At 59.3% G+C, this 20,384-nt stretch overlaps 1 protein-coding gene across 1 annotated transcript in view; it reads left to right on the forward strand.

Annotated features, from left to right (window-relative positions):
• Positions 1-18,764, forward strand: part of Npas2 (neuronal PAS domain protein 2) — a 112,957-nt gene extending 94,193 nt beyond the window's left edge. Inside the window, exons 11-21 of the mRNA XM_048353516.1 lie at positions 693-840; positions 3,532-3,616; positions 6,143-6,284; positions 6,400-6,518; positions 6,754-6,843; positions 9,405-9,551; positions 12,578-12,769; positions 14,638-14,822; positions 14,978-15,070; positions 17,180-17,354; positions 18,597-18,764. Of these exons, the coding sequence (XP_048209473.1) occupies positions 693-840; positions 3,532-3,616; positions 6,143-6,284; positions 6,400-6,518; positions 6,754-6,843; positions 9,405-9,551; positions 12,578-12,769; positions 14,638-14,822; positions 14,978-15,070; positions 17,180-17,354; positions 18,597-18,764 (1,544 nt within the window). The remainder of the gene's footprint in view (positions 1-692; positions 841-3,531; positions 3,617-6,142; positions 6,285-6,399; positions 6,519-6,753; positions 6,844-9,404; positions 9,552-12,577; positions 12,770-14,637; positions 14,823-14,977; positions 15,071-17,179; positions 17,355-18,596) is intronic.
• Positions 18,765-20,384: the final 1,620 nt, after the last annotated feature.

Raw genomic sequence — 20,384 nt, forward strand, 5'->3', positions numbered from 1 at the left:
AGCTGTTGGAATTTAGGTCTCATCTGTAAACCTTTAACCAACTAATGGCGCCCTCAAAGCGCGGCGTGACCACAGTGGGTTTGCTGGACTTGTAGAATCCCAGCTTCTTTCCACCCAGCGTAAGACTCAGCTGATTTATCCCTCCACTCAAATGTCAGCAGCACAACTGCCTTAAATCCTTGACTGAGTCTGACTCCTTCAGCAGACACAAGCCACGTGGGCCAAAGAATGACACTTGGCCTCTAATTAGCCAGAAAGGAGCCAGAAGTGGAGCTGTGGCTCCAGTAGGCAAATCAAGCTAAGAGACAACGCTCAGGCCCTGAGTTCAAGCCCTTGTACCGATACACACACGCACACACACGTGCAGGTGCCGGCTGCCAGGTCCATTCGGGCTCCGGATCGGCCAGTGTCCGGGCCCTCCCTCCTCCGCACACCCTGACCGCCCGCCCGCAGGGAGGAGATGAGGAGCCCAGGGCGGCCCGCGCCTCTTCCGTCATTAAGCTCTGCGGCTCCAAGATCTGGCCAGATCTGCCCTCCGTTCAGAGATCTCTGGAAGCTTCCGAGCCGTTGGGAAAGCACAGGAAGCGAGGGAGGAGGGCGGGGAAAGAGAGGGGAAGGAAGGGAGTGGGAAGAAGGGAAGCGGGGCCGCCTTGGCGTGGCTGACGCGCGGCACCCGTGCTCTCGCCCCCCAGTGATGCAGTTCGGCAAGGGGAAGTCCTGCTGCTACCGCTTCCTCACCAAAGGGCAGCAGTGGATCTGGCTGCAGACCCACTACTACATCACCTACCACCAGTGGAACTCCAAGCCCGAGTTCATCGTGTGCACGCACTCGGTGGTCAGGTACGGCCCGGGCCTGGGGCGGAGGGGCCCCGCCGGTGCAGCGGCTCCGGCTGGCGGGGCGGGCGGGCGGCAGGGCCCCGAGGGGCGCGCACGGGGCTGGCACTGGCATTCGGTCGGCCCCTTCCCCGGGCCCACCCGGCCCTCTCCTCCCGGGTCTTCAGCCGGGCCCCTTGGAGTGCCTCATGCACTCATCCAGGCTGCCAGGATCCTACTTGGCGAGTTCCTGCTCGAATGACCTACTTACATGTTGTTTTCCCCTTGTTTATCCCTCCCCCCCCCCCCCCGCTTTCCCTGGGCGCTGTTTTGAGGAGAAAATTAAAACATGGCCTCTAAAGAACGCAAACACGTATTCCTTTGATTTTGAATGCTTCACACACCCCTGCTGACAAGGGAGGCTGTGTTGGAGGCACCGAGGGCCACTGTGTTATTGGGGGGGGGGGATCCCCGCGGGGGAGGGGACGGGGGATGTCCTGGTGACCTCTGCCAGCCTAGTGTTAGACTACCAGGCCTGAGAGAAGGCCGCATGCCCGACGCGACACGGACGTGTCCTGTGCGGGGTCGGAAGGGGACCAGGCGCCCTCCTCCCCGCCCCCAGCCGTGCGGAAATGCGAGCACCATCGATCAGTGCCAGCTGCTGTAGGGAAAGCCCGTGAGGGCAGCCAGGGCAGGAGGGGCCCGCTTCCGGAAGCCGGCCCTCTGGGTGCACGAGGTTTCATGTCCTTTCTTGTTTTTATTTTAATGTACCTCCTACTGCTAGGAGCTGATGGCTAACTCCTGAAATCCTAGCTCCTGAGGACTCTGAGTGTTGAGGACTGAAGTTTGAAGCCAGCCCCGACAGAAAAGGCTATGAGACTCTTATCTCTAACCCAGCAAAAAGCCAGACGTGGCACTGTGGCTCAAGTGGTAGAGCGCCAGCCTTGAGCAAAGTAGCCAGCAGGCAAAGTAGCCCCGGCCCTAAGTTCAAACCCGGGTATTGGCACAGAAAATAAAAACAGTTACCTCGGTGGTGAACATATGCAGATGTTTTTCTTCTGGCTGTTCCCTAAACAATACCGAGAGCAGTGTAGACAGCGTTTACATCGTGTGAGGTGCGAGTCGTCTGCAGGTGGTTTTGCACAGGTGGGAGGCGTCGGAGCTGTGGGGGGTACAACGTCCTCACAGTCATTGGCTGCATGACAGAGCAGATAAGCGGCCCCTGGGCTGCCTGCACTGTAACTGTACACAGCCCATAATGACGCTATTGTTCACGCATCTCTTGGCAGAGGCTCCCACTCCTGAGCTTTTCAAGTCCACTGGAGCCAGGTGCCAATGACTCCCACCTGTAATCTCAGCTACTCTGGGGGCAGAGCTCTGAGAATCTCCATTCAAAGCCAGCCCGGGCAGGAAAATCCCTCAGCCTTCATCTCCAGTGGACCAACAAAGAGCCACAAGCGGAGGTGTGGTTCAAGTGGCCGTGCCAACCTTGTGCCAGAAAGCCAAACAGGAGCCTAAGGCCCTGAGTTCTAGACCCGGTACCAGCACACATACAAAAACAATCAGTATGGTGAATGCCGTGGCACGGGTGATACACACGTGCTCCGTCACTTTCTGTAAGGGACTGGCGTGTGTGTGCATCTTCGCATTCACGGGTGGCTCTGCGGCCAGTCCCCCTAGGTCCCCTGGACCGGAGGAATGACTGCAGAACACGCAGAGGCAGGTAGACAGACCCACCCCACGCACGCCACCATGCATACGGCCAGCCGGCTGCCCGCCCTTCCTCAGCACGCAGAGAGGGAAGGAAGGAGACGCGCACTAGCTTGTCTCCGCCCGCGAGCCTGGCCCGGTTCCCTCGCACTGTGTGCTGTTCATCCCCCAGCCCACCCGGGAACCACTGCAGCCCCTGGCGTGCGCCTTCCTAAGTGACCAGCATTCCCAGGTGGCCCTGCGTCTCCACCCAGGAGGCCCCACGCGGAATCTGTTTATCCCCAACGGTGACAGCGTGTGTCCATAGATCCATCCATGGCCAGGATCTGGTTCTAGGGTTATTTAAAAGAAAACCTCCCAAGAAATGGAAAAAGAGTTGTAGCACTCTCCGTTACGTATGGCCCAGGCAGAGCAGATATTTAAGAACAGCTTCTGATAGGGAAGAAGCTTACCCCACAGATGGAAGCCGTTTATAAGCACTTTGAAGTCGGGTGCCGAAGCCTCACTCACGCCTGTCATCCTAGCTACTCGGGTCTGAGATCTGAGGCTCACAGTCTGAAGCCAGCCTGGGCAGAAGAGTCTGTAAGATTCTGTCTCTGGTTAAGTAGCAAAACGGCGGGCCAGAGGTATGGCTCAAGTGGTAGAGCACCAGTCAAGCAAAGATGCTGAGCAAGCGCTAGGCCCTGAGTTCACAGATCAGTACTGCCACACCACACACACACACACACACACACACACACACACACACACACGGCTGCCATGTGTGAAGATTTCAGGGAGCGGGTTGGGGCGGGGAAGGTAGCATGAACACCCTAGCAATGGAAGTATTTGTGTGTAATGGTAGATCCGCTGCGGTGGAAGTCTGGCCTTTTCCCTGGGGAGCAGACAGGGCCCCTGGGAACTGCCTCATGTGGGAGGGACGTGGGGGGCACAGCCCCCGGGTGCCTGTTGGGTGCTGCCCCCCTGGCCCGGGCCACCTCCATTGTTATCTCTTGCTTCCTCGAGCAGTTACGCGGATGTCCGGGTGGAAAGGAGGCAGGGGCTGGCTTTAGAAGACCCGCCGCCTGAGACCACGCGCCCCTCGGCACTCAAGGTAAGCTCCCCCCACCTCTGGGTGGAGGCAGACACCCACGGGGTGGAGCCTGAGTCACGTACGTGGATGCCGGCTCCCTCCCGGCGGTGTTCTGAGAGGCGTGGGGTGTTTCGTCATTTCCCCGTGACCTCCTGTGATGGAGATTATGTCTCCCCCATTCTTAATGTGAGGCTCAGGGAACCCTGAAGGTACCCCAGGACCCGCTGGGTTACAGATAACCTCCGAGCTGAGAGCCAGCCGCTCACACCCGTAGTCCTAGCTACTCGGGAGGCGGAGATCCGGAGGATCGTGGTTCAAGGCCAGCCTGGGCAGAAAAGCATGAGACTCTATCTCCAGTTAGCTAGCAAAAAGCCGGTCTGGAGGAATGATGCAAATGGTAGAGTGCCTGCAAGCTCAGGACCTTGAACGTGAACTCCCATTCCAGGAAAAAGAGAAAAAAAAAAGAGAGGAACGGAGGGAGAAAGGGAAGAAGGGAGGAACGAGGAGAAGGCGAACCTCTGAAACTCAGGAATTGTTTGGCAACTTTCTTATGATAGGCTCGCGTGGATTCTTCCCACAGACCAAAAGAAAAAGCGAGGGAGATTTCCTATCGTCCCACCCCGGGGGGATAAGCCAGAGCCCCCTGTGCTCGCCTCGGCCTGCGCGCTCTGATTCTGGTTTTGTTTTTCTCTGCGGTGCTTGGCATGGGAGGCAGAGCCTCAGACGTGCGCGCGCAGCACGCCCTGCAGCACCGAGCTCGTGGCACGGCTGCCGCGGGGTCTCGGGTCTGGGCTTGTAGCCATGACAGCGCCAGCTCTCTGCAGGAAGCCCAGTGCCGTCCTCCTTCCTGAACCCCGAGTTCTCTGGCCCCATCGGGCCAGGCTTCTTCTCAGGCAGCTGGGGGTGGGGGCGGTGGAGACTGTCAGCAGGCCTGTTCCTCCGAGTCCGTTCCTGGGGGCTCGGGGGTGAGCGCAAAGACGAGAGGGCATTTGGCATTTCCTCAAAGCTAAGGTGCTTCCGGCCGGAAGAACCACCACTATTTCCTTCCCTGAGAGGAAAGAGGAAGTGCTGTCAAGCCATCTAGGAAATAAGGATTTGTTTTCACTAACTGAAGGGCCCACTACCGTTTCACAGATGTTAAAAGGCGGGAGGGAGAGCATCTCTCAGAGAGGATGCAGTTCAAATTCTAGCATGTACAGGGACCTAGAATCCAAGTCTTTGGCCACAGGCTGTCCGTGGCCAAACGGAAGTGTCTTTCATCGCCGCTTGAAGACCACGTTGGGAGGGAGAGGTCACTTGTAAAGAGCATAGCGCAGTGGTGGTCCCTGCCTTTCACCCTAGCTGTTCTGGGCTCTGAAGCCGAGCTCTGGAGATCACGGTTCAAAGCCAGCCCACACAGGAAAAGCCATGAGATTCTTATCCCCAAGTAACTACCAAAAAGCCAGGAGTGGAGCTGTGGTTCAGGTGGTAGGGCACCCGTCGTTGGGAGCAAAAATGCTACAGAAGAACGCCCTAGCCGCGAGTTGAAGCCCCAGTTCCAGCACAAAAATAAATGGAGCAGGGGGGAAGCATTCCGGAGTGAGCCCCGCCGATGACGTCGCCGCTGCCGCGTGAGCGGAGTTTGTCACCAAGCTCTGTCACCTGCAGTACGTCACACGCCGCGCCAGAGGGGCCCGCGGGCTCCTCGTGGACGGGGCCCGCTCCTCGCGCGTCACAACGGGCGCGATGCGTGGGCATCGTCCTCCCGAAAGCATCACTGCGCTTTCCGGTCGCTTGGGGAAGCCAAGACCATAGAACCCACGTACCCCCACACGCAAGTGCCGTCCGGGGCCCAGGAAGCCCCCCCCCCCCCCCCGTGAGCGCCGTGCCGGGCAGTGCTTGCTCTCACCGCGTGGGCTTATTTCTCTGCTGCTCAAGCACTCACAGTTCACAGAGAGCCACGGCCCGGGCCCTGGCGGGGGCCCCTCTCGGGGATGGCCGCTCTCGGAGCTGGGGTCCCGCAGCTGGCCTCTCCGCAGTCCGGCCGGGGGCCTCCGGCGTCTGCTGCACAGGAAGGCGTCTGAGCCATGTGTCAGCCCCGCTCAACCGTCCTTGCGTTCACACACACACACACACACACACACACCCCAAAGAAGATCATCTCCTGTTGTGACGCCGTTGGGAATGGGAACTTGTTCATCACGCTACCTTGAAGGCCGACGTCTGCGACAAGCCAGAGGTGAAAGGGCAGGAAGCCAGAGGTGAAAGGGCAGGAAGCCGCAGGCCCTAGACCCGTGCGTGACACGCGTCTGCAAGAGACCAAAGACGTTCGCCTCACTGGCCATGAGCGCAGCCCCGCGCGGGCAGTGACCCCGGCCCGAGCCAGACTCCTGGGGGACAAGCTGTCAGCGTTAAGGGAAAAAAAGAATCAAATGCAGAGTCCTTTGGGAAAGTCTGCAAAAGGTCAAGATAAGAGGGGAGAAAGTGTAACAAGTGCTATGGATAGGCGGTCTCTCGGAGGGGCTTAGATGACGCGTGTGTGCGCGTGTGCACGCGCGTGTGTTTCAGGACAAGGGCTCCGGCCTGGACGCTCCCCCACACTTCGGTGCGCTGGACGTGGTCGCCCCGGGCCTCCACGCCAGCCCCTCGCCGCCCGCGTCCTCCAGGAGCTCCCCCAAGTCCTCGCACACGGCCATCTCGGAGCCCGCCTGTGAGTGCCCGCCCGAGGGGGGGGCAGGGGGGTGGGGAGAAGGGGGTGGGGAGGGAAGGCCCCCCCTCCCCCCGCCTCCGTGGAGACCGTAAGGTGAGGCCTTGCTCTCTTCCAGCCGCGCCCAGCAAGCTGATGGCGGAGGCCGGCGCGACGGCCTTGCCCGGACCCGGACCCGCCGCCCTGCCCCCGGAGGGGCCCCCCGTGGCGGGGCTCGGCCAGGGCGCCCCCGGGCCGGTATGTGTGCCTCCCCCCCCCCCAGGGACTCGGTGCCCCCCTCCCGCCCGCCTGCTCCCCGAGGCCGCACCCGGGCCCGGAGGGAGGCTCGGGCGCCACGTGGGGGGCGCCGCCCGGGAGGCCCCGGCCCCTCGCTCCTGCGCCCAGCACCGCGGGCCGCGCTGGGACCGGGAGCCGGGCCCCCCCCCCCCACCCCGGGGCGCGGGCCTCACGGGGCCCCCCCTTCTCTTCCCAGCCCCCCCTGCCGTCCCCGTCCGCCTGCGACCTGGCGCCGCAGCTCCTGCCGCGGGGCGCGCTGCCCCCGACGCCGGCCCCCGGGGCGCAGGTGAGCGGGGGGCCGGTCCCGGGCGGGCGCCGCGTGGGTGACGGCCTCCGGGCCCTCGGGGGCGGGAGGCGGAGGGGGTGGCCTCCCGAGTCGCCCGGGGAGCGCCGGTGCGGCCATCTCCGTGCCACGCGTGGCTTGTCCACGTACACCCCCCCCCACCCCAGTGCTTTCCCGTGTCTGCCCGTCCCGCCACCGCCTTGCTTCCCCTGTCACTCCTTACCTTCTTCTTCTTCTTTGGGGGTGGGGGGCATGATCTCAGGAGGGGGCGCCGTCCCCAGCGCCTTGCACGCCACTCCGGGCTGGCGTGGACAGGGGCTTCCTGGGGCAGAGCTGTGGGCACCAGGACAGACGGGACGCCCGCCCGAGTGGCCTCTCCCGGTGTGAGCGAGCATGAGGGGCGCGGAGATGGGGGGCACCCGGTCTCTGTCCTCAGTACCCGGTGGGGGGACGTGGCCTCCGGCAACGGGAAAGCTGCCGTCCTGTGTTAATCAAAGCCGTCCTCTCTGTCCTCGCTGCAAAGGAGAAATCAGAGCAGTGCTTTTCCTCCTGAGCTCGCTAGGGCTCGCGTGGGATGGGACCGCAGTGACCTCCCCGGGCGGGGGCCTGCGAGACAGGACAGAGTGCCTCTCGCCACCTGCTCCGCATTGCTGGGGACATCTGTGTCAGGGATGCCCGTGTCAGGGACGCCCAAGGGGGCCGGCAAAGCCCCGGCAGGATCCTGGCTTCGCTGCACTTCACTGGCAGTGGTAACTGCCATGGTCTGTCGGGGCCCTGTAATGAGCAATAACTGTGGTCTGGAGGACAGTCTCCTTTTATTTTCGTTTGTTTTCACAAGCCCGGGATTTCAAATCAGAGTTGGGCTCATTCTGGCTTGCCTGTTGGACTGGTACTCTACCACTGAAGCCATGCCTGTAAGGCATCCATTTCTGCCGGTTCTTTTGGAGAGGGGATCTAGAAGACTTTTCTGCTCAGTCTGGCTTTGAACCAGATCACAGTCTCTTGCTTAGCTATAAGGATTACAGGGCTCGGCCACCAGTACGTGGCTCAGATACACCTCGTTCCTAATGTGTTCTACCCCTGGCTGGTTGGTCTACATACAGGGGACCAGAAACTAGAACCCAAGTTCTAGAAAGTACTTTCTGAACAACTTTTAGTTTTTTTCCAAAAGCTTCTTTTGAGCTCTCTCTCTCCCCCCGTCTCTCTGTCTCTGTCTCTCTCCTCTCTGTCTCCCTGTCTTTCTCTATCTCTGTCTCTCTCCCTGTCTCTGTGTGTGTGTGTGTGTGTGTGTGTGTGTGTGTGTGTGTGTGTGTGTTTGTGTTCAGAACCAGCCTGGGCAGAAAATTCCCCATGAGAATCTTATCTCCAATTAACCTCTCAAAAATCCGAAGTGGAGCTGTGGCTCACGGTGCTAGAGCACTAGCTTGAGCAAAAGAGCTCAGGGACGGCACCCAGGCCCCAAGTTCAAGCCCCACAACCAACTAAATAAAATAAAATGTCTCTCTCTAACTTAACTACTTAGGAAGTAGAAATGAGGGGATTGTGGCTCAGGATTAGTGGAGAGGAGGGTGAGTAGACTCCGTCTCAACCAGTGGCTGAGCAGGTGACGTGTACCCATTATCTCCGTAATCCAGGAGGCTGACGTGTAGGCTGGCCCAGAATAAAGCAAAACTCTCAGACATAGCCAACACGATGGGGACAGGAGGGAAAACCTCAGAGATAGCAAGGGAAGTGGTGACATTGTCCAAAAAAAAAAAAAAAAGTACCCTTTACCTGACTTATGTAACTGTAACCCCTCTGTCCCATCACCTTTATAATAATAACCGTTAAAACAATAAAAATAGAACCAACCACAAAAAGGGCTGGCAGGGTGGCTCAGGTGACAGAGCACTTCCCCATCAAACTCAAGGCCACAGGCACCGCAGAGAAACCGGAGGGAGGGAGGGAGGGAGGGACGGAGGGAGGGAGGGAGGGAGGGAGGGAGGGAGGGAGGGAGGGACAGACTCTCTCAGGTCCAGAGAACTCACTTGCCTTAGGAAACGGGAGCCACCCCGCGGCCCCGGCTTCCATGTCGTCCTGTGCCGCTGTGCCCACGGGGCAGGGGACAGGGATCCCGGGAGGAGCTTCCTAAAGCCAGCCTTTGTCCCCAGCGAGCGCGGCGGGGAGCCGGGGGTGTGGTGCGAGCAGAGCAGGCGGGAGTGGGCACTTGGCGGCGCTCCCGTGGGGAGGAGTGAACTCGCGCTGCCCTTCAGCTCTCCCCCGGGCCGGCTCTCCACCACGCCCCGCTTCCCGCCAGTGAACTGCAGATGGACTTTGCCATCCAGGCCGGCGTCCAGCGGGGATCCTCGGGTCTCAGCCTCCTGAGTAGCTGGGGTGGCAGGCGTGAGCCACCGGCACCCTCCTCCCCGGCTCCTGCTGGCTGAGCTCAGCCGAGTTCGGGGGGGGCGGGGGGGTCCGGGCGGGGGTGCACACAGAGCTGATCGTCATCGGGGGTGAGCCGTCACCAGGCCGAATCGATCACTGCTTGATCCGCGCGTGTCTCTGCCCCCCCCTCCCCTCGGAAGTTCTCGGCGCAGTTGAGCATGTTCCAGACCATCAAAGACCAGCTGGAGCAGCGGACGCGGGTCCTGCAGGCCAACATCCGCTGGCAGCAGGAAGAGCTCCACAAGATCCAGGAGCAGCTCTGCCTGGTGCAGGATTCCAACGTGCAGGTAGGGCCCTGCCCCGCGCCCTCCGCGCTCCCGCCCTGCGGCCAGCCCTTGGGCCCCCAGGCCCCCACCCGAAGACAGGCCCAGCTCCCCCAAGCCCTCGGGAGCACCTCCCTGGGCTCCGGTCCTCCTGGCTACTCAGGAGGCTGAGATCTGAGGATCGAGGTTCAAAGCCAGCCCAAGGAGGAAAGTCCACGAGATTCTTACCTCCAGCTAGCCACCAAAAAGCCGGAAGTAGAGCCGTGGCCCAAGCGGCAGAGCACCCACTCGTGCAAAAAAGCGAAGGAATAGTGCCTAGACCCAAATACTAGCATGCACGCGCACACACACAGACACACACACGATGGATTATTTTTACTTATTCTTTCCCAGTTCCAGCAGCGTTCTTCCTGTGGGTCCCAGGGCCTGGTTGGTAAACCCAGAGCTTGCCCGATTGCAATTACTTGAGGGGAAGGGAGTGTTCACACTAATGGGAAAGGGGGAGACTGAGCCAGAGAGCGCTCACACTAAGTTAGGCAGGAGAACATCCACACAGGGCTGTGCTTGTCTGCTTCCTGCTAGACTTAGCACTTAGACTCCATTACCGAGAGTCAGGGTTCTTCCTCATTGACCAGAGAGTTTCTTTAACTCCCAAAGAGCACCTGGAATCAGCTCCTGGAGGCTCTTCCTTCCTTCGGCCTGATCTTGGCAGTGGAACTTGCCATTGAACACGGAAATGCACAGATAGTCAAACCAGAGATTTCCTCCAGCAGTCAGCCATCTTGTTTGTTGGTTTTCTTTTAAGACAAATAAATGCATTCTACAATGCCCAGCTAAAACGTGGCGGTTGTTTTTAAGGAGACATGCCATGACTTAAGCGTACATAATAAACAAGTAAAACTGGCCCAACCATCCCCCACACACCCTTCCCAAAGAGTGGGGGAGCCAAGCACGGTGGCTCACGCCTGTAATCCTTGCTATTCAGGAGGCTGAGATCTGAGATCTGGGACCACGGTTCAAAGCCAGCCCGGGCAGGAAAGTTCAGGACACTCTTATTTCCGGTTAACCACCAAAAAGCTTTAAGTACAACTGTGACTTTAGTGGTAGAGTGCCAGCCTTGAGTGAAAAAAGCTAAAGGATAACACCCAGGCCCTGATTTCAACCACCAGTACACGGAAACAAAAAGAAACAAAACAAAAGGAAATTGATAACACAGAATGACAAGCTTCTGGTACTTACAGGAGATGTATCGTTCTGTGGGACATAATTGTACTTTATTTTGTGCATGTCTAAAACGTCCTATAATGGTAAGAATTTGCCACAAAGTACGTCAACAAAAACCGTGACTACAAGGTCAGTTTGTTCTAGGAAATAAGAAACTTTTCCTACTTGAATTAGGGAACGATTTTTCCTTCCCATTTTCCGTCAAGTTGACCCTCAGAGTCACACACACACACACACACACACACGTGTGCCAGTGGCTCACGCCTGTCATCCCAGGTATGCAGGAGGCTGAGATCCAGCTGGATGATCACGGGGTGGGAGGCGGGGGGGATCCACAAGACTCTCTCTCTCTAAAATAACCAGAGAAAAAGTCACTAAGTGTGGCTCAAGTGGTAAAGCGCCAGCCACCCCAGCAAGGCTAGCAAGGGCCCCGAGTTCAAATACCACAGCACCCCCTTTCCCGAAGCGCTGCTCCACGGTCGATTAGGCAGAGGCGTGAATGAGCGTGAGCAGCCGCAAGTCGGGATTCCCTCGCAGCCCTTTATCCTGGAATGGGCTTCATTCCTTCGTGTCCTCGATTGGTTCAGAACGTTGGGCGACTGTGTTTACGGGGCTGGATCTTTTCTAATGGGGTTAGGAGGGAGAGGCCTGTAAAGCTGCGGCTGTGCTAACGGCCCCCCGCCCGCCCGGTCCAGGCAGCCAGAGGCCGCCTCCTCCTGAGGTCTGTACGTCCTCGGCCGGCTGCCCACATTCACTCCCAGACGACCTTCATCTGTCTTCCCCTGCCACATCCTATCCTTCCCGCCAGCCAGCACCCGCCTGCCTATCCATCCACCACTTACGGGGCGGGGATAGAGCCTAGTCCTACTTGAGGTGTAATGTGGCCCACACCGTAGATGAGGCAACCTCTGCGCCACCATTACGTCATTCGCTCCTTCCTCAAGGGCTGTCCTCCTTCTCGTAAGAAACTGGTAAGCCAACTTGAACTAGAAAAAGTATATCAAGTGATGTGCTGAGCACCTGATGCAGGCCACTGCCATTGTCAAGTGGTAGTCACTTGCCTGTGACCTTCATGAGGGCAAGGACGTTGTCTCGCCAGCCCGCTGCTGGGTCTGCTGCTGCATCACAAACTGCATCCAGGAAGCTCAAGGAGAGCAGGACAACTGCCCTAGCACACGCCTACAGTCCTGGCTACTTAGGAGGCCGAGACAGGAAGATCCAGCCTCTGGCACCAGACCCTATTTAAAAACAAGCCCAAAGCAACACAACTGGAGATGTATCTCACGCAGAAAATGCTTGCTTAGCAAGCACAGGCTGAGTTCAATCTCCAGGACTGCCCAAAGAACAAACACCTTCCAGGCACAGTGACGCGAGCACATGCCTGTAGTCCCAGCTACTCAAGGCAGCGAGCAGGTGGGCTGCGGGTAGAGGCCAGCCTAGGCAAGTCGCTGAGACCCCCCAGCCCAACCAGCGATGGGGGGTGGTGGGTCATGTCTTTTGTCCTCAAAAAGCAAGAATAGGGGGATCACAATCCAGTGTATAAACGAGACGCCATTCCAAAAATAGATGCGGCAAAAAGAAAGGAGGAGGGAGAAGAGGAAGGAGGAGGAAGAAGAGGAAGGAAGGAGGAAGGAGGAGGAGGAGGAGACTCAAAGTGAGGCTCCAAAAGGTGCAGCACCTGCCCGCAAGTGCCGCTTCCCGAGTTCCAACCCCAGGACTACAGAAGGACACCACTGAAGGGATCTCCTCTTACTATAACGGGGGAGACGAGAAGGTCTGGGGTACGCACGGCCCCAGCCTCCCGGGCGCTTCTCTTCTGCTTCCAGATGCTTCTGCAGCAGCCGGCCGTGTCCCTGAGCTTCGGCAGCGCCCAGCGGCCCGACGCCCCGCAGCAGCTCCGGCAAAGGCCGGGCGCGGGGGCCCAGCTCGTGGCCAGCGCGCAGCTGGCGGGGCCCATGGCCTCCGCCCAGGCCACCGGCCAGCACCTGCTCAGAGAGGCAGCTGTGCTCCCCGCCCAGGTGAGCCCCCCCCCCTCCCCAGGGGAGCTCCCAGACCCCGGGACACACACAGGGGGAGAGGCGGGCGCCCTGGCCCCCGCGGGCTCCCGGTGAACTGGAGCACCCGGGAACGTAGCCAGACCCCGTATAGTGCAATGGGGAAAATACAGCCCGCCCGCCCGTTCCCATGGGGGGGGGGGGGTACCAGGAAAACCCCAAGGATGGCCAGGTCCCTCCTAGAAACGGGCGCGATCGTGCATGCCTACCATTTCAGCTGCTCAGGAGGCAGAAAGAAGAGCATCCCGGTTTGAGAGCAGCCTGGGCAAAAGTTAGCGAGACCCTAACGAAGAAGCCAGATGTCGTGGTTGCTGCCTGCATGTCTGATAGTGAGGAGGGGGAGGCGGGGAGTGGAACCCGGGCCTGGCCGGGGCAGACCCATCTGCAGAGCTGCTAACGGCAAAAGGACTGGGCGTGAGCCAAGGGGTGGAGCACGGGCCCGGCAAGCGCGAGGCCCCAAGTGCAACCCCCAGGGGTGAAGGAAAAAGGACAGCCAGTGCTCAGAGCCTACACGCGTGAGCCGTCGCAGCTCTCACGCCCTCCGTAGGTCACTCGGCATGTCAGACGCGATGCGTTGACATGGCGGTCACACTGCCTAGACCATAATGCCCAGAAAAAATGCAACAAACACCTGTGGCGCATAGTCAGCCCAGACACGATGTTCAAGAATATTAGCCGGGCACTGGCGGCTCGTGCCTGCAATCCTACCTGCTCAGGACGTGCCGGCAGGAACGCCCTTGAGACCCCCATCTCCAATTAACTACCCAGAAGGTGGAAATGGAGCTGTAGCTCCAGCTAGCAGCAGAGCTCAGGGACAGTGCCCGGGCCTTGAACCCCAGCCCCAGATCAGCACCAAAGAGAAGATGATTTTTGATGGCCTATTGGTTGAATTCTGAACAGGGAGGGCTGGTTATATCTATATAAACGGGTGTAATCCCCCTTTTCCCTAATGTCAGGGTTTTATGTAAAAATGTGACTCTTTGAGTCAGAGTCATCGAGGTGGATGGGAATAGCAGAGGGCATTTGGGAAGAGAAACCCCTCAGGGAGGAGGGATTTACGAGACATGACATGGCGGGGGTTTGTGGAAAGCTCGCTAGCTGGCACCATTGGAAGAGCCAGGCAGGAGCGAGCAGTCCGTGACCAGGGGCGGAAGGGAAGCAGACCCCAGCCGCCACCCCCCCACTCGTTCTTGCACTGGACCTGTATTGGAGGCTCACAGGCCCCAAATTCCAAACACTGAGGGAGAGTACTGGATAAAAAAGATTTAAAAAAAAACCCACAACACCACACAAAACCTTTGCTCTGGGAAGGAAAGACACGCGTGAGTAAACTCACAGCCTATGTAATGATGGTACAGGTTTTGCCGAGCGGAAGACCGGTTGGCGCTTTTTGTGGGTGGCCAGGAAAGGCCGCTTTGAGCAAAGACAACGGAGGGGCGAGGGAACATTGCACACGGGTGGACTGGCCCGTGCAAAGGCCCCGGGGCAGGACTGCGCTCGTTTAAAGTTGGAGAAACAGCAAAGAGGTCCCCGTGTCTAGAGTTGGAATTTGTGAAGCCAAAAAAAAATAGCTGAGTTCAATGCCCAATTCTTTGTCTCCCGAGAGCCTGGCCCTGAGCCAAGGAGGCCCGAGGGACTTGGTGGATCTTTGAGGCGCTTGCAACCAGAAAGATAGTCATGAAATCCACACAGCTGGTGCAGAGCTGGTGTACCCTAGGGGCGGGGAGAGGCTGGGGCAGGAGGGGGGGGGGGTGGGGGGGAGGCAGGGAAGTCTCCTGCAGACACAGCCGGCCGAGTCTAACCGTTCTCCACCCAATGCCACGGCGCCCCAGGGTCCGAAGCCGATCCGAAGCTCCCAGCTGCTCCCGGGAAGCCCGCAGTTCAGCAGCAGCAGCAGCAGCAGCGCCTCGACGGGGGCGCTGCCCCCCGGCCTGGGCCTCCCCACGCCCGCCCCCTCCTCCCAGGCCGCCGGCCAGTGCCAGCCCGGCCCCGACTTCAGCCACGACCGGCAGCTCAGGTGGGCACCCCGCGGCTGAGCTGAGGGGGGCTCGCTGTCTCGGCGGTGTTTGATCTGGGGGCGACGGTCATTCCGGGGGGGGGGGCGGTGGTGCAGAGCTGCCCCTGGCTCCGGGCATGCGGGGTGCGCGCTGATGGTCGCGTCTTCTCTCCAAGGCTGCTGCTGAGCCAGCCCATCCAGCCCATGATGCCCGCGTCCTGCGAGGCCAGGCCGCCGGCGGAGGTCAGCAGGGCCGGGCGCCAGGTCAAGTAAGTTGGCCTGGGGTGGTTTGGGGACGGGGGGGGGGGTGGGGGGGACTGAGCTACACTAGGGTCCCAGCTGTTTTCTCTCCTGAGCTTGCAGGCTCACTGTGGGTCCCTCATAAACACGGGCGAGCTATGAGCAGATGGAAATCGGGGGCTCCTCCATGCTCCCTGCGGGGGCCCCCCGGTGTCCCTTAGCTCTGGACTTCTTTGTGAACACCACTGCCCCCTGGCGGAGCTGCTGGCACCTGCAGCCTTCTCCGCGGGGACCCCCGGGCACTGTGACCCCTCCGTGCACTTCCTGCCTTCGCCCCTCTCCTGCTGCTATCATGGGAGGGCACAGGTGGGGTCCCATACAGAAGAGAGGTTCAGACACCATGGCGGGGCCCCACCCTCGTGGCCTCGTCTGCCTTTCATTATCCCTAGAGGCCCCACCTCCATGGGGGGGATGAAGTTTTCTGGGGGACACATGCAAAGCATGGCACACCTCCCCCCCTTGTCTCATCCCCAAGATCAGAAGTAGCCTTGCTCAGCTGCAGGTAAGGGGTTCACCCGACGCCTCAGGACCCCCCCCCTCCCGCCCCCAGCAGCTGAGCAAGTCTACTTCAGGTTTTTCCCTTGAGGAACGGTAACTGCCATTCCTGGTTACCATAATCATTTCTACCCTCCCCATCCTCTCTACTGCTATCCCAGACCTGACCCAACAGCTCCGTTCCCTGCAGAGTGTCAAGATCTACTCCTTCCATGGGCGCGCGCGCGCGCGCACACACACACACACACACACACGTGTGCAGCCCCAAAGCCTACTGCAGATGACCTCACTGAAGAAAGTCTCTCTTTAAAAATTGCATGCCAACTAGACTTCCCTGTCGTGTCTTCCAACATCCGTTTCTGACCCAGAATCGTCCACACCTTTCCTTCACGGCCTTTCTGCGTTCCTTGTCAGTGGCCATCATCATCCACATCTGTCATTTCTAGGATTAAAACATACACGCTCTGATGCGCGCCCGTTGGTGGTGTTTACGTACATCATTCGGTGGCACGGAGGGCACCCAGTGCCGTCCCGGCCATCCACCTCCAGAACTGTATCTCCGCAGACTGAACCTCCCCTGTTTAACCATCAAGTCTCCATCCCCGCGGCCTCTGGCAACCCCTGCTCCATCGTCTGTCTCCCTGTCACTTGGAATATTCTAGATTCTTCATGTAGCATTTGTCCCCAGGTGCCTGCCGGTTATTTCACTTGGTGTAGAGGCTTCAAGGTTCACTCATGTTGTTTTGTTTTGTTTTGTGCCAGTCCTGGGGCTTGAACTCAGGGCCTGAGCACTGTCCCTGGCTTCTTTTTGCTCAAGGCTAGCACTCTGCCACTTGAGCCACAGCGCCACTTCTGGCCGTTTTCTGTATATGTGGTGCTGAGCAATCGAACCCAGGGCTTCATGTATACGAGGCAAGCGCTCTACCACTGGGCTACATTCCCAGCCCTCACTCATGTTGTAACTGTGTCAAAATATCTTTCCTTTTGAAGAGTGAATAGCATTACATGTGCGACTATATCTTTTTTTTTAATCCATTCTGTCACTGGGCACTTGGCCTGTCTCCACTCTTTGGCATCTGAGTGACGCTTCTGTGTGTGTACAAGAATTATTCACCACCTCGACTTGTTTTAGGTATATACCCCGACATGGAATGAATGGATCGTGTGTTCATTTCATGTTTAGTTCTCGATGGGATCCCTGTGCAAAGGTCTCCCAGTGCTTGCTCCATTTTACACTTCTGCCAGCATTGTAGAAAAGCTTCATGCTGCCACATCATTTTCAATTTTCAACAAGTGTTATATATATATATAGATAGATAGATAGATATACATACATATATATGTAATCCATAACGCAGTACTTGTTCAGTGGGGCTGCAGGATTCGTTTGAGGAGCTCCTTTCTGTGGTGTGAGTGTTGACCCTTCTCGGATACATAACTCCATTCCCACCTGGATGGCGCCGTTGACGTCGCTTTTTAGCGTGCACCTGGCGTGGTCTCCTTTGTTGCTAAGCCCCGGTGGGTCCGCTGTCGCTGCGTCTTCCTCAGCGGCTCTGTTTTCTCCTTCCCACTGGACGAAGCAGGTACTCCCAGAGCCAGGCTGTGTTTGCCAGTCCCGATGCGCACCCCGCCAGCAACAGCGCCTCGACCCCCGTTCTGCTGATGGGGCAAGCCGTGCTTCACCCCAGCTTCCCCGCCTCGCAGCCGTCGCCCCCGCAGCCCGCGCACGCCCAGCAGCAGCTGCCACACTACCTGCAGGTGGGCGCCAGGGCCCCCCCGGGGGGCCTCGCAGGCTTAGGGGCAGAGGGCAGGCGGGGTGGGGGGGGGCAGGTGCTCCACGGCCCCCATCCCAGAAGCTTCTTCCTCTGGTTTCCAAGACCGTCCTGGCTTTGGAAGAGAGGAAGGCTCCAGAAAGATTCCCGTGGAGTGCTTTGAATGCTCGAAGCTTCGAAAGTCCATGTGTGCGTGATGTACGCGTGGAGGATGCGGTGTTGGGTGTGCACGCGTGAAGGATGCGCGGTTGGGTGTGTGCGGAGGACGCACTGTCGGGTGTGTGCACATGGAGGACGCGCTGTCGGTGTGCGCGCGTGGAGCATGCGCTGTCGGGTGTGCGCGCGTGGAGCATGCGCTGTCGGTGTGCGCGCGTGGAGCATGCGCTGTCGGGTGTGCGCTCGTGGAGGACGCGGGGCGGGTGTGTGCGTGGAGCATGCGCTGTCGGGTGTGTGCGGAGGACGCGCTGTCGGGTGTGCGCGCGTGGAGCATGCGCTGTCGGGTGTGCGCGTGGAGCATGCGCTGTCGGGTGTGCGCGTGGAGCATGCGCTGTCGGGTGTGCGCGCGTGGAGCATGCGCTGTCGGGTGTGCGCGTGGAGCATGCGCTGTCGGGTGTGCGCGTGGAGCATGCGCTGTCGGGTGTGCGCGCGTGGAGCATGCGCTGTCGGGTGTGCGCGTGGAGCATGCGCTGTCGGGTGTGCGCGCGTGGAGCATGCGCTGTCGGTGTGCGCGCGTGGAGCATGCGCTGTCGGGTGTGCGCTCGTGGAGGACGCGGGGCGGGTGTGTGCGTGGAGCATGCGCTGTCGGGTGTGTGCGTGAAGGACGCGCTGTCGGGTGTGCGCGCGTGGAGCATGCGCTGTCGGGTGTGCGCGTGGAGCATGCGCTGTCGGGTGTGCGCGCGTGGAGCATGCGCTGTCGGGTGTGCGCGTGGAGCATGCGCTGTCGGGTGTGCGCGCGTGGAGCATGCGCTGTCGGGTGTGCGCGTGGAGCATGCGCTGTCGGGTGTGCGCGTGGAGCATGCGCTGTCGGGTGTGCGCGCGTGGAGCATGCGCTGTCGGGTGTGCGCGTGGAGCATGCGCTGTCGGGTGTGCGTGCGTCCGAGGCGTTCACGAGGTCACACGGAGGTGAGGATCCCGTGGACGGCCTCACTGAGCGTGAGCATGGTGGGGGGGCGGGGGGGGGCTCCCCGTTGGAGGAGGAGGTGTGCATCGCCCTCTCTCCCCCGCCCAGGCGTCCCCGTCTCTGCACAGTGAGCCCCCGGACGCGCTGCTCCTCTCCAGCTTCGCCCAGGGCTACGCCTCGCCCCCCGCGCAGCCCCCGCCGCCGCCGCCCCCGCGCGCGCCCCGCCGGGGCGGCCGCCTCCCCGAGGCCTCGGGCCTGCAGCCGCCACCCCGGTAGCGCCCTGGCGCCCGGGCGGAGACAGCTTTAACCCGGGGACCTGGCGGGGAGGGGGGAGCGTCTCCCCCCCGCCGGGCACCGCCGGCCCCGATTCCCGGACGTGGGGGGGGGGGGTCTCGCCCCCCCTCTACAGCCATACCGGACCGGAGGCTCGCACTCCGGGGGAGCGCGCGGGTTCGTCCAGCCGGGCCGCCTCCGGTCCCCCGGTCACCTTTCCTCTGCACTCAAGGACGGAGCGAGACACTGCGGGAGAGAGAGAGAGAGAATAAAGAGATTTGCATTATTTTTTAAACGATTGGTTTCCATTTGCACAGCTGCACCGAGCAAGGAACTAGAGGCACTTTCTGCTTGGAAAAGCAGCCCACCCCCCCCCATCCCCCGCCCAGCGCGGGGCGCCCGGCCCGGCCCCGCACCCTGGGCCCCCGGCCCCGCTGGCGCAGAGCACTGGGTCGTTTCCCGTTCACTCTGTCACTCATGGCAATGACCAAGGTGGATCCAAAGCCAAGCACAATGCTGTTCCCGGTATTCCTGCAGCCACAGAGCACGCCCACCCCGAGGGCAGAGGCCTTCCCAAGCTAGCCCTGAGGAGGCACCGTCCTTCCCAGCCATTCCCAAGGATTGGATTTTCTGTTTCAAAATGCACTTTGCCTTTCTTTTTTTTTTTTTTGTATGTGTTGTTATGTTGAGATGTTTCTAAAGAGGAGATTTTATGTAATTATAAGACAGAGTGTAGTGAATTGTACAGCTGTTGTAAAAAAATGACCTATTTCTATATAAAATAAAATTGTACGGATAATGTGTAAATTATTTTTAATGGAGAAGCCGGTTCCTTTCCCAGATATAAAAGTATAAAGGTTTCCTTGTGTTTTTCTGTGAGTGGACATTTTTGTAATAAATTAACAGATTTGTAAAATTTCCTCTGGCCCTTGGTTATGTATCTTTGCGTGCATCTTCCCAGCGGGAAACATTTCTTCTTCAATTTCAAGATGTTGAAGGGTAATCAAAGATTTAGAAATAATGTGTACTAGTCAACTTTCCATTGCCGTGACAAAAGTATCTGAGATAATCAAGTTACAAGAGGAACCGTTGGTTCTGACACACACTTTCAGAGATTCGGGACACGGGCCTCAGCCCTGTTGCCTTGGGCTTGTGGTAACACAGCACCTCAGAGTGGGAGCCTTTCACCCGGAAGCAAAGGAGAGGCAGGACGGAATCACTCCCCTCCAAGGGCTGTGGCCTAACCTGTTTCCACGAGCTCCTGTCTCCCAAAGGTTCCTCCACTTCCACAGCAACAGCTGCCTGCACCAAGCCCTGGGGAGGCTCCCCGGGGTGGGGGTGGGGGTCAAAAGCCAAACTGCAGCAGAAGCAAGTCATACAGTAAGGCAGGCGACCGCTGAGGGCTTCTGGAGCTGCAATGTGGGGACCACTTTCATTATATTAAATTGCATATCAGGAAACAACAGCAAAACCAAAACAGCCAAAAGCTCTAGGACACAACTCAACCTACTAAACCTAACCCAGGAAGATGCCGAGACCACCTCTGCCAAGACACTTGTTAGCCAGGTAAACTCACCCAGCTACAGCTGATGGCTCTTGCTGCCAATGTTAGGATGCCAGCGA

Source organism: Perognathus longimembris, chromosome 8 (assembly GCF_023159225.1).
Source record: "Perognathus longimembris pacificus isolate PPM17 chromosome 8, ASM2315922v1, whole genome shotgun sequence".
Taxonomy (NCBI): domain Eukaryota; kingdom Metazoa; phylum Chordata; class Mammalia; order Rodentia; family Heteromyidae; genus Perognathus; species Perognathus longimembris.